Consider the following 23,984-nt stretch of genomic DNA (forward strand, 5'->3'; position numbering starts at 1 on the left):
AAGGTAGACGACCCTCCTAAGGAAACGGAATGCACGAGCACGTGTTTAAATGGCTGTTTCCTTTCCGAGAAACTTCTAAGACAAATGCTAAGCGAAGCGTGAGACAATAATAAATCAAACAGTTCTGAGAAATTAGCGCCCCCTCTCAGAAACAAGAGACACAGCTCGGAGCTTCGACAAAGCGTTGAAACTACCTGGCGGATATGGAGAAACGCGATAGCTCGCGTGCTCGTCGTAGCATTCTGACTTTGTTTGTGGTTCTCATCCTGGCGATTTTTGTCATCCTTGTTACGGTTGTTATTGCGACTCTGTACCGCGTTACGCTATTGCAATCTGAGAGAATTCAATCGCTAGAAGTAGTTATTGTCAAACTGACTACTCGTATTCACAAGTTGGAGGCAAGTTTCGCCGCCCGGAAGATAGATGACAAATTTTTGGGCGAAACTAACGCGGAGACAGAGGAAAAGACGGAGAAGGAGAAACGTCCGGGTAATAAGGTCTGTTTGAATCTTACGAAGTACTTTGTAGCTCGTTGTCCAAATTTATGCATATCCAATTGTGTGGGTGAACATAAGTTGTTTAAACGTTCTTATCCGCGTCGTTGTTTTCCTTTGCAGCAAATGAGCTCCCATCTTCCTCAAACAAGAGGCAGACGACAATTTTACGGTTATGAAGTAAAAAACGACGGTAGGTGTCGAAGATACTCGCATAATTATGCTTAGGGTTAGTCGTTCATTGTTTTTTTACACTGTGTAATGAATGTTGAAAGCCATATTACATTCGACTATGAATAAACATTGCACACTAAACTGCACCGGACTCAAAATGATTACTTACGCAAAGTAAAACAAAAAGATTTCTGAGATGCTTGTCTTTTTTAGGGAGCGTTTCGACCCTCGCTAAAACTCTACCCCCAGTTCACTGAAAAACGACCAGTAACGATTTATGAACAAAAAGTGCATCATGTTTTAAGACAAAATTAACAAACAAAATTAGAAGAGGAACTGACTGCCATGAAATCGAAAAAAAAAAATAATAATGATAGTTATAAAGCACAGCTTATTCACTCCTTTGAGAACAACACTGGGAGGTAAAAGTCTTGAAAATATCTTTTGTCATGTTAATCATCAAATCTGGGCTGATATCAATTCATTGAACTTTGCCCAGCTTCACTTCCGCATGTTTTCTTCACTGATTGGTTTTCCCATGTAAGTTTTGCATCAGATGATTATCCTTTTGGCTATACAATGACTTCGTCTCAATTTTTTGCGTTAGTTCTTAATCTTCCTCATTCATTAATAATAAAACAAAATCAGCAAGCCTAATACTGTGAAGATGCTTTTATTCTAAGTTGACTTATCGGCCAACAGTTGGAAAAGCAATATGGGAGACAAAAGGAAGGGATGTCGAATCCGGTCAAAGAAAGTCTAATTGAGCTGAAAATTTTAGAGGACCAACGCGGCTCAGTATCATCGTAGTTATTTAACCGATTCATTTTACTGTTCTGAGTGTGAAATTTCCATGCAGTTAGATTGGACTTGCTCTGAAAAACTTGGGATACGTGACATAAACGAAAACACACCAAACGAAATTTGGCGATCATTTACAAACAAAAATGAATATAAGTCCTTTTATCATGTTTTAAATGTTCAAAACTTTAAGGTAAACTCAATCGCAGAGGTTGATTTCACTTGATGAGCCTAAATATGTCGCTTGGTTTTTTTTCCTCAGGTATTAAATGTAAAAAAGGTAAGTGTGCAACGTTATCGATATATCGATGTTCCTTGGTCTTACGACTCACGAAATCATACCCTATTCATGTGCTATAAAACTATGATTGAAAAATTATTTTGTCTTCTTTATAGGCTGCAAAGGCAAGAAAGGTAAGCTGCCACTATGTCATTTTTCCTTTAATTAAAATACTCAACTAGCCTTGTGCAAAACGTTTGGTTTGGTGTGTCGTACTTTGTTTAGAGATGTTTTTTAGTCCACATTCATCAAGTAGTCGGTGAACATCGTCAAAAGTAATTTTTCCCGTAACGATCTAAATCACTTACCCTCCATGGGTTATTTTTCCGACACCAAATGGAGGTAAGACCTGAATACAATTAGGAACATTTACATCCAAATACCACGATTAGGCAAAAACCTGATTTACGTATGATCCTTTTAGGAGAAAAGGGCGACCCGGGCCCTCCCGGACCGACTGGGACGAATGGAACCAATGGCGGAACAGGTTATTTTATCTCTTGTTCTACTGTTAAAACCTCAAATTCGTTTCATCAACTTTTTTCCTGTACCCCTGACATTATCCTAATTATTCACAAATTTTATTTCTTTTAAAATGGTTCTTCGTAATTAACATAGTAGGTTTCTAAAATTGGTGTTGTTCCACTCACCTAATGAAACAAAAATCCGGAGTCATCTTTAATAGCCTTGACACTATGCACGTGCTACAAACAAAAACAAAATTGAATCAGTTACCTTTTTTTTTTTTTCGGGTAGGTCCCCAGGGCCCACGCGGAGCAAACGGTCTTAAGGGTGACATGGGACCTAAAGGAGAGCAAGGTCCGCCAGGTATGTTTGGATTCAGCTGCGTATCCGGTGTTTAGAACTGTTTTTCGCCCATTCTGAAAGTTACCTCGAGTACTACCTTGATGAAATTGATATTTTGCCAGTTTACTCCATCTCTTGTCTCACTATCCGTGCGAAATCTGGGATGAAGTTTCGGGAAATAGACGAGTCACATCTCACATCATTGGATTCAATTCATTAATAAGTGATTATAGCAACGGTGAGAAAATGATGAATTTTTACGCAGCAAAGAATACAAACAGATAGGAAAAAATGCCTTTGGAGACACGATATATAGCACCTTAAAATAAACTAGACTGAAATGAATCTGTATTATCTTTCCTTAGGACCTCCCGGCCCACCTGGAGTAATGGTAAGTGTGCAAACTAGTTACCAGGTTTCGTCTTCTTCCTGCTTCCTGGAGGAAGAGAGGGGGAAGGAAAAGAGAGACCCTGGGAGCTAGGTTGGCAAGCGAGACGGTTTTTTTTTGCTTTGTAGCCTCGCTTCCAGGGATTGTAAATACTGAAAGATGATGCTCTACAAATGTTCTAGGTAATCTGGTTTTCCCTCGTCCTACAATTTCGACAAGCATAACAGAAGCATAAACTGTAGCTTCCTTTCTACCTATGAAGTTAATAAGGAGAGAATAGGCTCATGTCCTTACAGATACTTGCATTCGTGATAAAAAACCAACGATGATCAATAAATGATAAGCATGTATATCTTGACAGTGACAATGGGTCAATACTAGAATCATTTACTTTCCTAATTTAAGGCAGGAGAAAGCATCCACCTGGTTGGAATTGGCGGTAGGATAAAAGCTAGTAAGTCTTAATCAATTGAAAATATAACTCGAAATTTTTTATAGAATTTAAAAATAAATTCTTGTGCGGTAATACAAGAAAATGCATTTCCAGCCGGAACTGCTGCAATGTTTCTACCCTTTATTTCAATTATCGACATGTTTCAGCGACCACAAAATACATATGTATACATATTACTTGGTCGCACCATGGTCGTTTACCCCGGGACTTAGAAAACCACGAACACTTTGATTTTAGGCTGAAAGGTCAGTTTTAAACTGACCAAGAACAATAAAATTTGGAGAGACGCAAGCAAACTTTAAAATGGCACGTTAATTTACCGTTGCTGTTTGCCTGTTAGGGTTTCTCCTCGGAAAACAGTAGCATTCCATGTGTATTTGTGGTGTTCAGAGTTTTACGAGTTTCATAGTAACATTTAGTCCTCTTCTTCCTTTTTAAGAAAATCACATCATTACCAAGTGGAAATTGAGCCACAGGTTTGGCAGTATCGTGTACCATGAGTCATCGGGAACCGTGGAAATTAAAAAAGAAGGTTACTACTTCATGTACAGCCAAATGTTTTATTATGATGGCTCTACAATCCAGATGGCCCACTCAACTTTCATCAACGACCGAAAAGTCTTGAGCAGCATGGCGAGTGTCATTAACGAAACGAAAAAATACAACACGAAGTTTCACGGCGGAGTGTTCCTGCTTCGACTCAACGATACTATCTCCGTTCGTGTGCCGTACACGAGCCACTATTACATGAGAGAGAGAGAAAGTTTCTTTGGGGCATTTATGCTCCACCATGTTGAAAACTAAGGGGGTGGGGAAGGGAAGGGTGTTTGTCCCTCAATCTACTCTAACTACGCTTTTACATCGCGAGTTCGTATTGCGCGTAATTTTACACTGGTGATCAGCACTCATATGCAAATGAAAACAAGGTGCTTTAAACTTCATAGCCGAAGTTCACTGAAGAGGTGGATCACAATTGTCTAGTACAAAGGACAATACCTATAACACAAATGTGCTTAACTTTCGTCGAGCGTCGGCGAACGAGTGTCAAAACAATTGGGCACTCCTTTTACCAGTCGAGTTTTTGAGTTGTTTTGTATCATTGTTGAATATTTAGTAGAAAACATACACCACAGTTTTCTTACAATTTTATCCAAGTCGCAGGCAATAATTTGCACTACCACTAAGTATATTCTGAGTAGAGTTTGAGGCTATCAGAATATTCCACTTACATAGTGAAAGTCGCTTTACACATTACAATTACAACCTCATTTGCAATCTTGAATTCCTCACAAGGTTTGAGTGCTCATGTTTGAAGTCCTGCCCACCGATATACTCATTGTAAATACATTACGGTAAATAGTGAATAAAGTCTCTACCTTTTTCTCTTTATTGACTATCAAATGTGATTTTTATATTTTTTTCTCGGGGGTGGGGGTGGGGGATTCACGAAGAGGAGAATTTACCTACGCAAGAGTTATACTACGACGCGACATGATTGATTGGAGTCAGTTGAAATTTGTTTTTATTGTAATTGATTGCTTTCGGGTCAAGTACCTTAGATAAATGTGAGCTATTTTAGAGGCCTTTTTTGGGTTTCTAATTTGTTTTGTCGCGCCGCACATCAACAATAATTGTTTCGGAAGTGGCTGAAACGCACTTTAGATACTGAAGCTGTATGTTTCCAATAATAAACATATCAGTTCCGTTATAAGCCGATTATTGCCATTTCGTTCACAAGTTGATAGGAATGTTCAATTGGAAACCTAGCGAGAACTACGATATTTGGCTTTGGTTCACAATTGTTATGTCTCTTGACCGTTAGTACCACATGAGCGTGAATAACAGAGGTTTCTTCAGTCCTAAGTCGGGTGGTGAAAGCTTTTGTAGACTTTGGCCACAGTCCTGTCCTAATCCTATTGCAAAGATAATACTGGCATTTTGTCAAATGCAATAAGAATAAAACTGATGAATCAACTGGCAATCAAGCTTGAAATTCAACGCCATATTAACATATTAACACTTGCATTTGAAACTGACAGAAGCATTTTCAGCGGGAAGTTGTAGCTGCGTTGATTATTTTACTAGTTTACATAATCTCATAATTCCTAGAATTGGACTCGAATACAAAGGATCTAGGTTCAAATAGACACGTTTTTTGCTACTCTCTCCTAAAGCAAGGATTAAGTTTCAGTATTACTAGGCTATTGTAATAGTTTTGCGAAGTTGGTTGACAGAGCAACGTGCGGAATTTGAAAGTTACCCCAAAAGTTTCAGTATTTTTAATGCTGTCAATCACCTTCAACACATGCGCAATATTGCTTTGATTTTCCCAGAAATTTAGATTAAGCTCAACCAAGCGTGGAAAGACAGAGTTCAGCTCTTCACGGATTGTGCATCGCTGAAACAAAATTCCGAGCCGAGCACTTGAATTTGCTTGGCAAATGCACGTTCCACCATGGACCAACAGAAAAAATCAAATGCGCGTCGCGTTTTCCTCAACATTGCGATTGTTTTAGCAGTGTTATACATCGTAATTGTGACTTTTTTTGTGGTTCATCAACACCAGTTGGCAGTCCTGCAATCCGACATCGTGCGGCGACTTGAAGCTCGTGTTGAAAAGTTGGAAAACAGCGGCTTCACAGCTCAGAAAACGGACAGAAATTCTGTGGGTGAGGCCGATAGTGTTATGGAGGGGAAATCTGCGCGTTTAAAAACGAAGGTTAGAGAGCCGGCTTGACGGTGCGCAATTAGTAAAGTCTATAGCGTATTGTTTACTTAAATGTTGGCGTGAATTGTGATGTTGCTCATCGCTGTTCTGAGAATTGATACATTCGTGAAGCCAAATGAAACAGAATGACTTTTCGTTGTTACAGCTTGCCGTTCCTGATCTTCCTCGTGGTAGAGACAAAAGGCAGTTTGAGGGCTACTGCCCGTGTTTGCAAGGTAATCTTTGAGTGCTAGAAATACATATTTTACATATTTAGCTATGATTACACAAAGAGGCACATTTAGAACAACGATCGGTCTGAAAAATACAAGGAGATTCACGCAAAGAACAGTTTCGTCGTGCCTGTTTATGAAAGAATTCCAAAATTTTCGCAGAACAATGAAGGATAAACAAATCGACCACTGTTTGATCTCTAGACTCTGTTTACTTCCGCGTTCAGTGCTTGAAAGTCGCTTGGTCATGAACTAATCAGCTTTTATGAGCCCCCACAAAAAAAATACACTTTCTTAGTATTTAAGCATGTTGAAATTGGACTCTTGGTGACGAGAAAAACAACTGTTTATAAGCATTCTATATCGGTAACCTACTTGTGGTAAACTTCAATTTTGTGACCTTTTGATCCTAAATCAGGCGTGAAACCATGTCGTTAATAGATTTCAGCATCAAAGTTTTCCCTGGGAAATTTGTTTGGTGGAAATGTTTTGTTGCTGAAGCAATTTAAATGATTGGCTCAAATTTAAGAACCTCACAGCCGGCAGGGCTTCATCTCAATCAAGACGTTGGCGTGACAATTGCCTCTTGAAGTTTTGGCAAACTTCCACCAAAATAACATGTCTCGTCAAGTATGTCTGAGAAGGTGATAAACGCGAGCAAATGAATTACAAACGAGTTTTTAAAAATGTCATCAATGACAGCTCAACAAACTAGGAAACATTATGTTCAATTGACCTTTAAAGCATCATTTTACATTTCTCGGTGTAAAACCCGGAGAAAATATTGACTCACCGGCGATAATAGTGCGTCAAAGATAACAAAAGACCTTACAATTTAATTTACATTTTTTATACAATTTGCATACACTGATAATTTGACCTTGAGAATTGTTCAGGTTCGGCTCAACAGGAAACATCACATTGTTTTCAATTCATCACCTCTTCCAATTCAATGGACTATCCTAAAAGGTCAGAAATAAGTTTTCAACCCCTATTCAATCGTGATAGACATGTGCCAGACAAATGCCAATTGTTTTCGTGACTGATGGATGACCCTGCCGATTCCTAATGAAATATTGTATGAGACAAGGGACTCTGGCAAAATGGGAGCGTCGGAAGATGAGAATATCATTCCACAATGACTTCAATATTTTTGCCCTATAAGTTTGAAGCAGTTTTAGAAAACAATCGATAATTACCGAGCAGAGTTAGTTTTTCTGAATAAAGATTAGGAATAAACGACATATTGCCGGGACAAATTACATGTAAAGAAAATAGCTCATGGTTTTAAATGAAGTGGAGTTTCGACCAAATTCAGAGTGTACCATTTTCTATATTGTGATTTTATAATACACACAAAAAGATAAACTTAGAAAGGGCAGGAGCACTTAAACATTCTACAATTGGCACATGCTTGTCCTGTAGTATTTTGCAATATTATTTTCCCTTTTTTCAGGCCCTAAAGGAGATGCTGGACCTCCAGGTAAGAGCTGCATCACATCCCTTTTTCTCTCCCATCATTTAAAAAAAAACGCTTGAAACGTTGTAGCTTAATTTGTTGCACCGTTTTTGTTTCTAGCTCTTCCCGTTAATGTGTAGGTAATAACATGAACCCGTAGGGCAAGGGCAATGTGTAGTCTTTGAAAAATTCATCAGTGCTTAGTACATCGAATTGCAAGCGAAATAATGTTATTACTTTTTAATAATGTAAATGAAAAAATAACACACACATTGATCATATAGTTCATGATCATGTTTTAACTGTTCCATGATAGAAATAGATTTTTGCCCTTGTCTTTATTTTGCCATCATTACCTGAGAAAACCGATCCGTTTGGTCTCGTTATTGAATACCCAAACAAAGAACATTTCCGTACAGTGTTTTAAATGTAATCATTTGTCATTTGCTGACAGTGATTGTTTTCAACATAGTCTGACAAAACGTGTTGAGAATTTCCCTTCTCAAGATCATAGTTAAAAGATAGTACAATAATGCAATTATTTTTGTCAAGTATGATAGTTTCTTCAACTGAATAAATCGACAGTTAACTTTTTTTCTCGTTTATCATAGGTCGGCGAGGAAAGAAAGGTAAAAAAGGTTAGTTTAGTGAAAAGTGATGCCGATCAAGTAAAAGCTGCCTCAGTTGTCTTCCCAGCATCCTCCCCTCTTCCCCCATGAAATGATTCACGTGCAATGCATTACCGAGTAACAGAAGTTCGGTGCGGTTAACCGATTGGGTAATCACCAAACGGCACCTTTTTCGTAGGGCACAAGGGAGACCAAGGACCAGCTGGTCCCGTGGGTCCTAAGGGAGAACCAGGAGCGAATGGGGAGCCTACTAAGGGGCAGCAAGGTGAGTCTGTCGTAAAAGTCCAAGAAAATTATGATAACGATACAGTTTGATGGAAATAAACAGAGTGGCTGATGCAAGGCTAACTTCATACACTTAGTGCATCACAGGAGTCTGGGGATGGTAAGAGGGTAAAGAGAAAAACACATCACCGATGGAATACGTCAAAACTATGCTATATGTTTAGGTAACAGTATGCAAAATGCAATTGACAAAATGGCATTTACCTTAATGAAGTTTCTAAACATATTTTGGGACATACTATTGTACGTATCTGAGTGATTGAGCCAAAAGTACCAAATCAATTATCTGTGAATAAGTTAATCAAATATGTATTTTTTTTTACTAAATTTACTCAATGTGACCTAGTCTAAATGGTCACTTTTTAGGAACAATCAGAGGTTTACTTACTGCGATTGCACTTCTTTCATTTATTTATGCTTTTCCACTTTAATTCACATTCCATCCACTGGTGATGCAGTTAGGGCACCATCTAACTGTCACCATCCGTCCCTCTTGAGCCTGAAACACAAGTTTGAAACATTACATCGTCAAGAACATGCTTCATATATTATTTCATACCACAGGTGACCCAGGGCCCAGAGGTCCCAAAGGATTGAATGGAATGAATGGTACCCAAGGTCCAGCAGGTCTTCCTGGTACCCCTGGAGTTAAAGGAGACAGGGGGGAAGTAGGCATTCGAGGACCTAAAGGGGACCCAGGTTAGTACTGTAGTGAACTGTTTCTTCAATTATAAGTTACGGGATTTGTGCCGTTTTGTGGATTAGCTCTTTGAAACTAACACACTGGCTCAATGGGGCTACGTAATGACGAGGTAGGACATTAGAAGACCTCGTTCCAGCCCTGCAAGGCGTCCCTGATTGTGTTCACGGTTGTGACATTTTACATTCAAAGTTTTCTTTTTCAACCCAAAAGTGTAAATAAATACTAGCAAACTGCTAGGGAAACGTAACGAAATATTTAGGAGTGACCTGTGGTGGATTTGCATTTATTCAGGAAGAGAAGCAATATTTCACGTTGCTTCATGCTATCAAAATCAGAATGCACCTCAGCTACGTGGGCCTTCTGGTGCTGTTGTGAATAGTCTCCGTGAATGTAGTGCATTAGTTTTCTCCCTTCATCCGGGGTCTAATCGGTGGTGGGTGGAGAGGAAACATGTATTTCTTTATCTAAGGCATTCAGAGTTTTTTCTTTTTTCTGTTTCTAACAGGACCACCAGGAGCTTCGGTGAGTATGCTGAGGATTTCAAGAAGCTACGTCATTGTATTTTGAGTAATTTTAGACATAGTGAATTTTCTCAAAGTACAGTTCAGTTTTAAAAAAATAGTTTGCCAAGGAGGAAAAACACTAAAGTGAGGTAAAAAATCAGCCAAAAACAGCTATTTGTATTTTGATTTGAATATTCCCTATTTGACTTCCTTAATAACCTCGCAACAATGCATAAATACTTCCTTATGTTGGATTCTTGAAAATTGAACACTCTTCGGATCGGGGAGGACAAGTGGAGAACCCAACCAACTACGTCGTCAAAGAACGGTGAAATATACTGGTAGATCCCCAGACTTAAGAAGAAACGTCTGACTTGTACCTTATCTTGTTTCCAATATCTTATCTTTGACCTCTTAACTCCCAAGATCTCATTAGTAATTCTCCTTACTGTCTGCCATATAGTTCTTGTAATGTTAGTTTGGAGAATTTGGCATTGGATCAACTAAAAATCGCCTACTTAATATTTTTCTTTATTGTCATCACTTGTCTGTTTGATATTGTATTGATATTGTAAGGAGAAATTCTGTCTCTCTCATTCATGGGAGTTAAAGGGTTTAATCTAGTGTAAAGGATTCTCTCTTTATTGCTATTTAGATGAGTGAAAGCATCCATCTTGTTGGTGACGGACAGAAAATTCAAAATCCAAGTAATGTGCTTATCTTTACGTAATGTTTCAACCTTAATCAATTTGTAAGTTGCATTCAATTTTTTTTAGCTAACAAGGTACGATTTCTTCAGCAGGCTTCCACCGCATTTCGAACTGGAACGAGAGGCACAGAGAAGGCAGCATCGAATATCATTCGACCACCGGATTCATAGAAGTGAAGAAAAAAGGCTACTACTACATCTACAGTCAGATGTACTATTATGATGGTTCCACAGTGCTGATGGGTCATCATACGTACATCAATCACGAAAAGGTCATGGAAAGTGCCGGGAGCGTTATAGGTCCCAAACGGAAGTATAACACCAAGTATCATGGTGGAGTTTTCTTATTGCAGGAAAACGACACCATCTCAGTCCACATACCTTACACTACGCACTACTTCATGGATAGTGAGGGCAGTTTCTTTGGGGCATTTCTGCTCCATTATATCGACTAAATAGAGGGAATGACAAAACAACAATACCTCCTTTAAACTTGAAGGGAGAATTTTGTGCCCCTCCAATGTCTATAATCTACCATTCCGTAGCACTTGAGTCTGTTTGTGACTTGGTAGGCGACTTAGGCCCTTCGTTTTTTCAGACTGAGATTTCCCTTTTGAGTAAAAAAAGTCTGAAGAAGGGACCGTACTCATTTATGGTAGAATTTTATCATTTACCAGATAGCAAAAGGGTTTACATGAACTTTACGTAGATCGCTTCAAGTCACGCTTTTTTTAAAGATTTGTTTGAAGTTTAGGCCGATACACACGAGGAAATTACCCTGTATTTGATATCTTTCCACGGAATGCAAATTTAGTTTTTTGTAGCTGTCTGATAGGCCACAATGCAGAGATACTTTTCCGTGTTCCAGGCTTAAAGTTGAACATGTTTTGTCCACTTGTCACGTGGTCTTGATGCCGCCGGATCTGTGCCTCTTGCTGGTTCCTCAGACACGCCTTTTTCAACTTTGCAAGATTTGTATTGAACTTGTTCCCAAAGGCAAAAGGACATTGTATTTATCCAGGTTGCTGTTAGAACAATACCACGTGATCAAATGTTACATAGTAGTATGGGACAGAGAGAATACATAACCATTGACAGATACGTTCATTGATCAGATATATGACTAACTGATACAAGTTTCGTAGTACGCGATTCGTTTAAAAGTTGTGATACCGATTCAGCTATTACAATGGTATTTAGGAGGCCTTTCAAAGCATGCAAGAGGGAGTAAATTACACATCAATCGATAATGAGTGAAAATTTTCTACTCAAGTAACATAGTAGTGAAAATCATCATCCCAATTGGTTTACTGGTTTCTCGAACATTCATGATTTCAATTTCTGATCACAAAATTTAGCAGTAATTTTTCCATCAAGACTGCGTTTATTTCATTTCAGTAACAAGACGCACGGTGAGGAACTGGCAATTGAAATACAGATCAGGCAGACTTCAGTTCGATCAAGGCTTCATTCGAATACAAATTGCTGGATTTTATTTCGTGTACTCGCAGATGTTTTACCACGACGGTTTACCATATCAAGTTAGCCATCAATTGTTCGTCAACTCGGAAAAATTCATGGAAAGCACATCTGCCGTTATTAGCGAGGACCGAAAATATAACACAAACTACAACGGTGGTGTGGTGTTTCTAAACAGCACTGACACCGTTTCAATCAAAACTCCCTTTTCAAATCACTATTTCATGAATCCCAGTTCGAGTTATTTTGGCGCATTTTTACTCCATGCTACTGTTCCTTGACCCACGGATAATGTTTTCGCGGTACAGACAGCTGCAATTCCATCATGTTTGGGCAGCGTCAATACCCTTATAGGCAACATTTAAATCTGAAATTTTCTGTGACGAGAAACGTAGAAAGTTTGAAGAAACTGTCTACATTCAGCTGGTCACCACTCAGTGTGGTTTTCGCTAATTTTGATTGATCTTTTTGTAACCTATCTGCGAGATATCGTACTTACACCTAAAGGAGAAACTTCACGTGTATAATACTAAAGATTTAAGATTAAAGACCACTCGTCTATGACTGTAACACTGTTCCTTGTCATGTCAAATCCATAGAATTTTTAGGAAATTTGTTGGTGTGTAGCTGTTTTTCAACCGGTGCAAACGTTATTCCTTTTAAGGCTTGATTGCTGCGTTCTCTAACGCAGGAATTGTCTTAGTTAATAGTTCATTCCTGAATTTTTCGTGAACACAACACTTAACGGCCTATGACGAATGTTACGTGGACTCGCCTTGTCTCAAAAGATGGTGTAAGTTAGGTTCTTGTCAGTATAGCTTACATAAAGTCCTTTGATATTCAAAGGTATTTGTATTATATTGCTTGCATTTTAGTATCACTGATTTTTTTACAAGAAAGGAAATTGACTGCTATGCAAGTTCACTTTTGATACTGTTGATTGGACGACTACACTCAGTATTGTTTCAGTACCTTTGATTTGGCTCGTTAGATTTTTAGAACTTATGGAGGTGTGCCAATCTCTCAATAGTGCTAGGTGCGATATTATGTTTTACATCATTTTGCTTAATACGTTTCTTAAACGGAAGAAAGCCCAGCCTATAGTTTTAAACTGATGAGCGAAAGTAAGAGAAGGATGAACATCACCAAAGGGAATGCAGATGGTAAAGTTTCAAGAACATGAACCCAGTTTATAACTAACAAAAATGAAACTTAGGCAAATTCAGTCAAGATGCGCAAGTATCTCACATGAATTTCACCTTACCATTGTGTTAAAATACTGAGTCAAATATTTTTTAAGTTTTTCGGTAATCATTGTTTTGTTTATATGTTTTTATTAAATATTTGCTGGAATAGAAATAAAGTAAGCTTTTACTTACGTTCTGCCTACATGAATTTATAACATATACCCCTTCCACCTTCTTGCATACAATAAACTAAGCCCATGCGCTTCAAATTCAAGTTATATAAATCCTAGGAGAGATGCAAAATAGTGCGATGTATATCTCTGTGGTACTGCCGTGTGTGTACATTTTTTTTAATTTTGTAGTTTCAGTTGATGAAACAATTATCACGCGCCTTTTCAAAGTTCATTATATTTATTTCAAGAGAGGGATTTCCCCCGAGAAGTAGTGCTTAAGGCTGGTGTCTGATTGGCACTTGAGGCCATAACAGTTGACTCCCAAAATCTAAGCATGAATTCTCCAAACTGTGTGCCATACATTTTCCACAATCTTAGATCTGAGAGTTTGGAGCTAAATCAGGCAATATCCCCTTGTTGACATCTTTCTTTTTCTCTCAATACCTTTCTGTACGAAAGTATCGATATCGTAAGGAGAAATCAATTTTCGATCATTCCGGGAACACAAAATAAGACTAGCGTCTCCTGTCTTCACTTTCTAATTTGGAGTTAAGGAGAAAACCAGCAGCTATTTGCATTTTCTTCGTAATCTTTCGAGTTTAACCATCATCGATAACAGAATGTGTCACATAATCATTTATTTTCCTTTTGCTTATATATATGTGCGTTTTCTGTTTTATTTATCACAAGTTTCCCATGAGTGACCTATGTTTAACGCGATATTCTTGCCAAGATAAACTTTGTATATTCCAATTATGTTTTGGTCAGCCTGAAGCAAAGTAACATTTCATTGAGAGAAAATTTAACAATCAATCATATGCGCACCTCTAGCTAGATGAATAAAGGGGGTAATTTTTTAAAGAGACTGTGATACTGCGTCGGTGGAAGGGTATAGCAGGTAACTTAGTGTTGACAACTGAATTGAAAACGTAAATTGGCCGCCGTAAAGGGTAAAAAAAGCTGACGTTTCGAGCGTTAGCCCTTCGTCTAGCTTAAATGCCCTGCTTCCTATAAGCACCCCGTTCTTGATTAAGGCCTATTAACATGGAGGTGGAGACCCCAGGTAGGTGAGGTAACCCGCCTGTCCAGATAATCCAATATTTTATCTTGATCACGTTTACATGATAGGTGGGGTGACCTGCCTTAGCGGGGTGGCGTTCATGTTACAAAAAGACAAAAGCGAAATACGAGTACTTTTCCTAGCCGTCCCATGCAGAGCTTAAACGTTAAGACACCAATTTTTACGTCCTCTTAGCAATAAAACGTCAAAAGCGATCGAGTCACGTTTTTACTTTGAACTCAACATCATATTCACATGTTGTGCCGAAGTGAAGAAGTCGTACTGTCAGAAATGGTTAACGCATCGAGATATTGGCGAAAATCTTAGAAGAAGACAAGACGATCTAAGATCGTAAGTCGGGCTACAGGTAGACGCGCTGTTACAAGTGTTGACCATTCACGGTGCGCAGTGGTTCTAAAAGAAATACAGAGGTACCATGGTCCTGGTTTGTGGGCGTGGCGTAAAAATTTTTTCACCCCTGAGAGGCACCAATTCTACAACAACACACTGTCACATATTTTTGGTGCAATACCCTGACAGGTATCACAGAGGCTGCTGCTGTGGACCTTTTGAGGCTGAACAGAAATCCGTACTGTCAAGCGCCGACTTTAATTTGAACGCGTGAGAAGGCTATACAAACGACATCAAACAGGATTTGGCGGAAAATAAATCTTGATTAAAAGAAGTATGTATGTGCAGAAACATAAGCACGGTAAATTGACGGTATGGACACAAACTTGCATGTTTCACGCTTGAACAAATACGTAAAAGCTGAATACTGTAAACAAAAATGCTCCCTGTAGTACGTTTCAAATTTCGAAACTTTTTACTTGTTTACGTTTCCTGAAAGCTTTTAAAACGGCAGCCGGCTGTTATTTTGAACCCTGAAGATAATACCGGAAAACGATGTAGATCAGAGTATTCAATCATGACTGCTTAGAAGGCTGATAACTGACTTATCTCTCAGGCTGATAAAAGAAATGATAATCGAGTGATACTGCCATCTGCCAAAAAAAAATTGTTACTTTTTTTAAGATTCCCCATTTTGAAGATTCCGCTTTTAGAGATTCCTCGTTTTAAAGATTCCCGCTTTTAAAGATTCCCGCCTTTAAAGATTCCCGCTTTTAAAGATTCCCGCTTTTAAAGATTTCCCGTTTTAAAGATTCCCGCTTTTGAAGATTGCCGCTTTCATAGATTCTAGTGAGACCTTTGCTAAAGCATTTGATTCTTTTGCTATTTTGAGTTCGCGGAACGACCCGTTTCGAAATATACGCTCATTACACAAGCCATCTTTTAGAGTAGGTCTACCGCGAACGGTGTGTGAGTCTGAATGCTTAAGCGTACAAAAGATGACACCATTTTGATATTCGACAAATCCGCCATGGTGGAAAGAAGGTTGCGCCTCTATTACGTGTCTGCGGTATTCCCCATTGCACGTGACTGAGCTTTGTGGAGAAACCCGAGGGTAAACCAATAGTCGGTCGCCCGACTAAAAATCTTTGGCCGGAAATCCGTGCACGCACAAAGCGACGGTGTATGACCTCTTTCACGTGCATTTTGGCAATTGGCTCATGGCCAATGCGTCGATCTGGTGATTTCGGAATTCAAAGTGAAGAAGTCGGACCGTCAGAAAAGGTCAACGCATCGAGATATTGGCGAAAATCTTAGAAGAAAATCTTTGGCCGGAGATCCGTGCACGCATAAAGCGACGGTGTGTGTCCTCTGTCAAGTGGATTTTGGCAATTGTCTCATGGCCAATACGTCGATCTAGTGATTTCGGATTTCAAAGTGAAGAAGTCGTACCGTCAGAAATGGTCAACGCATCGAGATATTGGCGGAAAATCTTAGAAGAAAATCTTTGGCCGGAGATCCGTGCACTCATAAAGCGACGGTGTGTGACCTCTGTCACGTGGATTTTTGCAATGGGCTCATGGCCAATGCGTCGATCTGGTGATTTCGGATTTCAAAGAGGAAATTCCCTCCACAGCAAGGCCTTTTTGCTTCCATTGTTGTTGTCGCGCTCTAAGGATCATGGAAAAGAAAAGACCCGGCCAGGAAGGTTATCTCCTCCCTGTTGTAATTTGCTGTTTGTTGTTGGCTTTTGCAGGGATTTTTTTCGCTGTTTACACGCACAGAGAACTTTCCTTGCTCAAAATGCAAATCCGTGAACATCAGAAGATTATCCAGACCTTACAACTCCATGACAGCGCTTACGACATTCAGGTTAGTACCTCATTTTACGCTTGCACTCCTTTGTAATTCCTACATAAATCAACGTTTGATTTTCACCATGTTACCTCCTAAGTAATCGTGCTGTCTACTTAGGGATCAAAAGCAGTTCGGATTCGGAAGGATGCTCCAGACCTTTGTACTTGTGTTGGTAAGTGAGGCACTGTTCTGTTGTGTGACCCAACTAAAAGTGCATCTTCGTCAAAATGTACAGCATAAAATTCCTCAGTTATGTCTGCTAAAGTTGAGATTTGTACATCCTTGGTTCTCTAATTCATCAGTAGACGATAAAATACGAAAACGAGTCAGAAGCGTTCATGCACATTAACTTGAGTCTAGTCGCAAACAGGAAGGGAGCCCTTCAAACAGGCTTCTACTCTCGCTTTAGGTGATACGTTGAAGGATTACCATCAAATTTTTGTATTAAACTTGTAGAGCGTAAAACATAATTACCCTTTCAGAGATTCCTTCCTTAATTTCCAGGAGCTCCTGGTAGACGCGGGAAGAAGGGGAAACCCGGGCCTTCCGGTCCACCTGGGCCATCCGGAGCCCCCGGCCCTATAGGCCCCCAAGGTATGCCTTTTGAAAATGGCTTTTATTGCAGGTGTGTAAGGCGAGACTTGAAGCGTTTATTGTCTAAATAAGTCAAATGCTTCCATTACGATTCATTTGTTTTTCTTCTATGTTTTCATTAGTCGTTATGTGTTTTCTGTGACCATCTGTGTCAGGATGGTCCTTTCCACATTGGTGGAAATCATCCTCAGAGTCAGGTGAAGAGTTCACTTCAGTCCACAATTACTTGATCGAGAGAATTTCCCCTTCCTTTTTCTCTTAGCTGAGCTGAGCTTCATAGACATCAATGGATATCGAATAAGGTCACTTAAGGCCATGTGTATAAGAAAAAAAAAACACTCGAGTTCCTTCGTATAAACCTTTGGGAATAGGAATGAATGTTTCCGCTTGGATCACACTACCATTCGATGTTCGATATTAATGTTTAATTGTTAAGGAAAGAAATATAAGCAGCACAGCTGTTTGCGACTTGATTCATTATTTCTATGTCGTAATCAGTCGTTTTCCATTTCGTAGGACCACGTGGACCCGTAGGATATCAGGTGAGTGGTATAAATAAACAACAGCCTCCATTTGGCGCGAAAATACGCACGGATGTTTGATCGCGGACATAAATTGTTGCGAGATGCGAATAGTTTTCCAGTGGTAGTGACATAAAACAGTTAATCTCAATTGTTGCTCCGGAAAGAACAAAAAAGTCAAAAAAATTTGCTGTCAACACACCACGCGAAATTTATTGGAAGGGTTAAAAAATGAATAGACCCCCTTCTGGCTCGCTGGTATGTCGGCTGATAATGTCCGCGGCTGAGAGATTGTCCTCAAAATCTCACATTTGCCCTCGAAGCTTGGCTCTTCGGCCAAATATTAATTTTTTGACGATATCTCAGCAGCGGGCATTATCGGCCGACATACCAGCCACCCGAAGTGGTTTATTTATTTTTATCACTCTTCAAGCACCAGCACGTTGGGGCAATATGAGTAGTAAGTGGGGTTACTTCCTTATCAACACAGTCTTTTTCATCTTTTAGAGCCATGAAAGTATTCATCTGGTTGGTGATGGACAAAAAGTGCGGACGACGAGTAATAAAGAATTTGGCTCATTTTTCTATTTACTATTAAAAGCTAGTTTCATAGTTACGACTGATTGCCCGCTTATTTGCTTATGAGAACCTTCGCTGGACGTCGAAGGTTCTCATAGGCTGATCTTCTTTACTATAGGAAATTAACGGTCGTGAAAGCTGGCCAATTCAAAGTAAAAAAGTTTGGTCCGAGTGGCATATAATAAACTACTAGCTTCACTTGCTCGTACCGTACTGGGAAATAGTGGCACTCGGTTGTTTTGTACCTATCTTGCTGCGCTCGGTCCATTTTACCTCGACCTCGAGCCAAATTTTTCGTAATACGGCCCTCACGCTCGGTTGGTAAGAAGTCAGTAAAAAGGTGCACAAGACTGTCCCACTTAAAAGGAACGCCTTTCTCCTACTAGAGGTATATAAAATAGAGGAGATTTCATGAGTTGAGGTGGAGAAAAGCATAAGAATATTAACCAATGGAGCAAACGGATCTACCGCCGGGGACACATGTAGCGATAAGTCGATTGAAAAACCGCTTCGTGTGTACTGCTTCCAAAAGTAAAAGCTGCGACTCATTTTTTTTCGGCTGTCACCTCACAAAATGGAACCATTTTGAATTTAAGAGATTCTGAAATCTTTGTCATAAACTTCGAAACTTGTATTGATTTGTCAATTGATTCGTTTAATTAATTCATCCTGATATAACAAAATTGATCTCGTATCGTAAAACCTACTAACACAACCTAGTCTTCGCTTCGAAAGAAGAACTGATCAAAGTCTAATGTGCACGCGATTATTGTAGTTCAATTTTACGTGTCCATCAATCAACAAATTACTGTACAAACAAAAAAAGTATCTGGTTTCAAAAGGTAACGAAATTGTTCTCGCGTGGGGGCGTTTCCATGTTTCCGACAATCTTTAAAGCATCCAATCATAAAAATTAGGTCATTGAGAAATTTTAAGTGGCAGTTCCACGGATTGGCCGTTTTTATGCTAGAGACGTTAAAGTTGTCTAAGACGTTAAAGTCGTCTCGAGACGACTTTAACGTCTTAGACAACTTTAACGTCTCTAGCATAAATGCATCTATTACAAGCTCGAATGAAACGCAAAAGGGAGGAGTTAACGTTTGCTGACAGTGAAGGAGTCATTTACATCAAACGATCCAGTTAATATTTCATCTATAGCCGACAGTTCAAATTTATAATGCAAGTGTCTTCCTTGTCTTTTACGTAATATGTAAACCATAATGAGTACAGTGTACCGAATGCATGCCAATAATTACTAATGCGATGGTTTAGCCGACTAGGTACGATTTTATCTCTAGAATCTAAAACCAGAACCCGATGGAACGAGAGGCATAGAGAAGGCAGCATCAAATATCACCCGACCACTGGATTCATAGAAGTGAAGAGAAAAGGCTACTACTACATCTACAGTCAGATGTACTATTATGATGGTGCCACAGCGCTAATGGGTCATCATACGTACATCAATGACGAAAAGGTCATGGAAAGTGTCGGGAGCGTTATAGGTCTCAAACGGAAGTATAACACCAAGTATCATGGTGGAGTTTTCTTACTGCAGGAAAAGGACACCATCTCAGTCTACATACCTTACTCTAAGCACTACTTCATGGATATTGAGGGCAGTTTCTTTGGAGCGTTTTTGCTTGGAGGTCTTCTATCCTCAGGTTTGCCTACCTTCAAAATAAAGGCAACTTTGATCATACTTTCCAACATATGTACAGGCATTGGAGTGTACTTAGAAGAGCTCAGTATCGAAAAATTTCGCTAAATTTTGTATCAAGTTGCGCAAAAAATAAACTCTTTGTAAATTTTACTGATTAGCCTAATCGTTGGGGTGCTTAAAATTACCTATTTACCCATATTCTATCTTGATAATGGCCCGCGGATGTGTTCTTGTTTTCAAGAATCTAACTGAAAACCTGCTATCTTTTCACTGTCTGTCTGTCTTTCTATCTGCATGTCTGTGTGTCTGTTTATCTGTCTCTGTGTTTCACTCAGTCCATTTGTTAACTTCCCCCCCCCCCGACCGGGGAAGTCAAGGTCGAATATACTTCTTTAAGGTTCATCTACATCTCCCAATTAATCATTACTCGGCACTAGGCTCTTTGTAAGCTTCTTCTTTCGCCTACTGAGGGTGTATCATCGTATGTTTTCATTTATGCACTTTACCTCAAAGTTTGGAATATTTTTACTTGATCATGATTTGCCTCAAGGTAGATTTTATTCCTTTTTCTTTCATTTTCAGAAGAACCGAGTAGACGGGTCGAGCAGGCGATACCCGTCCCCCCTGGTCCTTTAAGCCCTTCTGGCCCCCCCGGCCCCCCCGGCCCGCCCGGCCCCCCTGGGACCTCTGGTCCTATTGGCCTCCAAGGTACTGTTTTCCTAGAATTTTATTTTTTGGGTGTATATTCTTCACATCCTCTTGAAAATGGGTTCTATTGGTTTCAAAGCCAATGCTAATAAGCCTCCTGGTAGATAGAGCTTTTTCAGATAAATTCAAGGACCATCCGGTTTTTTCTTGGTTACGTTTATAGCTTCATTTAATCAGGTAGTATAATCTTTCGAGCGAAGTGGTTCTGATAACTGTTTTCGGTGAAAATTACTGTTTATTATAAGAGTCACGTGACGAATTGGGTAAGGTCCTTCCGGTCGAATGTTACAAATCAAGAGTTTATAATCTCTTGCATAAATCTATTACTCAGAAAACAATTCTGGGTTCATGTTATCAGTTGGTTTTAAGACTCTAAGGGTGTTTGTTATATGTTAGCAACAGCTAACTAACTTAGTGTCTGTACTTTATGGTTTTCACTTTCTTTTGTAGGGCCCCCGGGGAAACTCAGCTCGCCAGGTGTACCAGGCCCTTCCGGTCCTATTGGTCCCCCAGGTATTCTTGATATTTCACCTTTTGATTGTACAATGTATCTTTCAAAAAGTAGTTCTGTATAGGATTGTTAACCTGTTCTGTACGATTCCTGTTCGGCTTTTGCACCGTTTTCTTTTGCGGCTTTAATACGGGCCAAGCGGATTTTCTTTTCCTTGTTCTTCCCCCTAGACCCAGCGTCGTAAATTTAGAGAAATCTGAATAAGGTAACTTCTGTTAGAAGTTTGTATCTAAAGAGAGTAAGTTTCTGAAGAAACTGTGTTGCTGCGTTAGTTGGAGTTGTTACAATATAATTTGGTTTTATCAACTAAGTTGATAACGTGGATTTGCCACAGCAAAGAGAATTTAAAGCTGACGTCTCGATCGTTTGTCCTTGGTCAGAGCGAGTCCAGCAAGGAACATCCTTTCGTGTACATCGAATTTCTTTCTACGAGTCTATGAAGACGCAAAATCTCAGTATCTTTGCCCTACATGATTACACGACCAATCGATCATTAGCCACAGGTGTGCACCTCTCAAGTTGTAAAATTTCTTATAGCGCTATTTCAATTTATGCCCCGTGTAGATAGACCAAGTTTGGAATATTTCAAAGCGCAAGAGCCAAAACTTTGAAAAAAAAGGGAGAGAAAAAAGTAACAATAAAAACTGGTGCTCGTCGTTTGTCGTTTATCAACTTGGGCCCGCACCACCCAAACAGCCCTCCTACCAAAATCAGCCCGTTTAAGTACAACTTCCAAAGTGCTTTCCCTTGGCATTCTTTGTATATACATGCTGTCTAGTCATTAATGGTTCGGAAATTTTGAAAGGAGGTGCATTTATTTTTTAAAACTGAGCGATATCAGTTGTTTCTTAAAGTCGAAATAAACTATTTTTCTTGAATTTCTTAGGTCACGGAGCGACAATACAACCACAAGAGCCTGTAAGGCATTTTTGATTTTACTAAATATCGTCTAATATCGTTTAGATTTAGTTTCTATTGTGAATAGATTACACCCATTTTGAGAACACATAGCATGCCTGGCCGGGGAAACTTTCGTAACATAATTTTTCCTTAGGGGTAAGAGATCGAGATATTGCACCCGACATTCTCTTGGCCTTTCACCAGGCTACTATGTTCTGTTACCAAATAAGGCTACCTTCTTTGCAACTTTAGCAGACCTACATTTTTTGGACAGGTTAGAGAAAGCATCTACCTGGTCGGAGACAACACAATCCTAAGAAATCCTTGTGAGTAGCAGTTTATCATTAAAATATCATTATATCTCAAAGTCAAGAGAAGATAGCTCAAGCTCTCTTGTGTAAGCTTAACTAGTCCAGCAGAACTGGAGGCATATTCGTTGTTACCTGATAATTATTTCAAGTTTTGCTACCGCAGGGAATAAGATTTCTTCTTTTTGCATAAAAATTTTAACCATCTGTTGACGTTCTACAAACTAGCGGAGTAAGGGAACAGAGAGAATAGCGGGAAGAGGGAGGGGAGACACAGTAGACTTGTGACGTCATTGTGCCAAAATTTACTGTGATTGTTTTTTACACAGCAAGTATTCTTATAACCAACTGGGTTGTACGTAATAAGTTGGGCTATATTCACTACGACAGAGGCTTCATTACAGTCGTCAAAGCCGGACATTACTTCATATACAGCCAAATGTATTATCACGATGCTCGGACTAACGTGATGGCTCACCACACATACATCAACGATGAAAGGGTTTTGGAAAGTGTGGGGAGCGCTCTCACCGACAAGACGAAGTTTAGTACCAAATACCACGGTGGAATGTTTCTGCTCAAAGCCAACGACACCATCTCTGTTCGTATACCGTACGTTCGACATTACAGCATGAAATCTGGTGCCAGTTTCTTTGGAGCGTTCTTGTTGTATTCTGGTGAATCGAACTGATTTAACTGAAGGATAGGATGTCCCGAATGACGATAGACTTCCTCAAAGCTTTCATTACTTTATCATACAAATATTAACATTGCTGCTGATCTGTGGGCATTTTCACTTATTATGTGTTTAGTGTCTTGTCTTTGTATTTGCTAGTGGCCAGATTGGTGGAAAATGGATTAAAATTTGTGTTCTCAGTCAAATAATTGGAATGTATATCACAATACAGTCACAAACTACCATAATACTTAAAAATTCCGTCCAACCTGCCACTAATCCTACTTCAAATCAGCTATTTATTTAAAAGCTTACCATGCGCCGTGTTATACAACAATTCCTTTCGTGGATTTTCTGACCATTTTCTAAAAAAAAATATTAAAAAAAAACCTGCTTTCAATACAGTATCAACGTGTGAGTGAGGTAAAATAACTGAAACTACTAGATAAGTCTACGGTCTAATTTCTGCTTTCAGCGGTCCATTGGTATCTAAGCTTGGAATACTCTATTTCATTCACCAATCGTACATATAGCTGTTAAAAAGGCGTCGTGCACAAAAATGACTAAGCCTCATTTGGTCGAAAGTTTAGGTCAGGGGCCTAAGCGCAGAATGAACTATTTGATATTGTTGTTGTTGAAGCTCTCATTCGAGAACGTAGCGAATTTTGTAGCGTAGCGACGATTTTGGAATATAGCTGGCATAAGAACGTACTCGCCATTAAATTTGAACTCGCACTCACACCTTTTATTTGCATGATCCGCGCGAAAGTCAATCTCATGATGAATAGCCG

At 39.3% G+C, this 23,984-nt stretch overlaps 2 protein-coding genes across 3 annotated transcripts; both read left to right on the plus strand.

Annotated features, from left to right (window-relative positions):
• The first annotated feature begins 69 nt into the window (after positions 1 to 69).
• LOC131785407 (ectodysplasin-A) lies at positions 70 to 4,787 on the plus strand. 2 transcript variants are annotated; one of them, XM_059102328.2, is made up of 9 exons: positions 73 to 497; positions 618 to 687; positions 1,732 to 1,749; positions 1,866 to 1,883; positions 2,174 to 2,236; positions 2,506 to 2,577; positions 2,922 to 2,947; positions 3,350 to 3,398; positions 3,838 to 4,787. In XM_059102328.2, exons 1-9 carry the CDS (start codon positions 204 to 206, stop codon positions 4,200 to 4,202), a joined length of 975 nt encoding a protein of 324 aa, XP_058958311.2. In that variant the 5' UTR covers positions 73 to 203; the 3' UTR covers positions 4,203 to 4,787. The 2 variants fall into 2 exon arrangements, with proteins under 2 accessions (XP_058958379.2, XP_058958311.2); XM_059102396.2 differs by lacking the exon at positions 1,732 to 1,749 and having other exon boundaries at positions 70 to 497.
• A 935-nt stretch (positions 4,788 to 5,722) lies between these two features.
• On the plus strand, positions 5,723 to 23,420 carry LOC131772567 (collagen alpha-1(XVI) chain). Its single transcript, XM_066169007.1, has 20 exons — positions 5,723 to 6,117; positions 6,272 to 6,341; positions 7,795 to 7,821; positions 8,409 to 8,435; positions 8,605 to 8,691; positions 9,276 to 9,410; positions 9,920 to 9,936; positions 10,573 to 10,624; positions 12,025 to 12,377; positions 16,434 to 16,748; positions 16,851 to 16,905; positions 17,238 to 17,327; positions 17,844 to 17,869; positions 18,356 to 18,407; positions 19,726 to 20,091; positions 20,673 to 20,798; positions 21,249 to 21,311; positions 22,196 to 22,227; positions 22,484 to 22,535; positions 22,847 to 23,420. The coding sequence occupies exons 1-20, from the start codon at positions 5,854 to 5,856 to the stop codon at positions 23,206 to 23,208; spliced, it is 2,571 nt and encodes an 856-aa protein (XP_066025104.1). The 5' UTR covers positions 5,723 to 5,853; the 3' UTR covers positions 23,209 to 23,420.
• The last annotated feature ends 564 nt before the right edge of the window (positions 23,421 to 23,984 follow it).

This window comes from Pocillopora verrucosa, chromosome 6 (genome assembly GCF_036669915.1).
Source record: "Pocillopora verrucosa isolate sample1 chromosome 6, ASM3666991v2, whole genome shotgun sequence".
Lineage (NCBI taxonomy): Eukaryota > Metazoa > Cnidaria > Anthozoa > Scleractinia > Pocilloporidae > Pocillopora > Pocillopora verrucosa.

Excerpts from the sequence above, each read along its gene's own strand:
- LOC131785407 (XM_059102328.2), top strand. The coding sequence starts at position 204 with ATGGAGAAACGCGATAGCTCGCGTGCTCGTCGTAGCATTCTGACTTTG. Across the intron at positions 2,578-2,921 it reads AGGAGAGCAAGGTCCGCCAG|GACCTCCCGGCCCACCTGGA; the intron begins GTATGTTTGGAT and ends ATCTTTCCTTAG. Across the intron at positions 3,399-3,837 it reads TGGCGGTAGGATAAAAGCTA|AAAATCACATCATTACCAAG; the intron begins GTAAGTCTTAAT and ends TTCCTTTTTAAG.
- LOC131772567 (XM_066169007.1), top strand. The coding sequence starts at position 5,854 with ATGGACCAACAGAAAAAATCAAATGCGCGTCGCGTTTTCCTCAACATT. Across the intron at positions 6,342-7,794 it reads CTACTGCCCGTGTTTGCAAG|GCCCTAAAGGAGATGCTGGA; the intron begins GTAATCTTTGAG and ends CCCTTTTTTCAG. Across the intron at positions 16,749-16,850 it reads ACAGCGCTTACGACATTCAG|GGATCAAAAGCAGTTCGGAT; the intron begins GTTAGTACCTCA and ends CTGTCTACTTAG.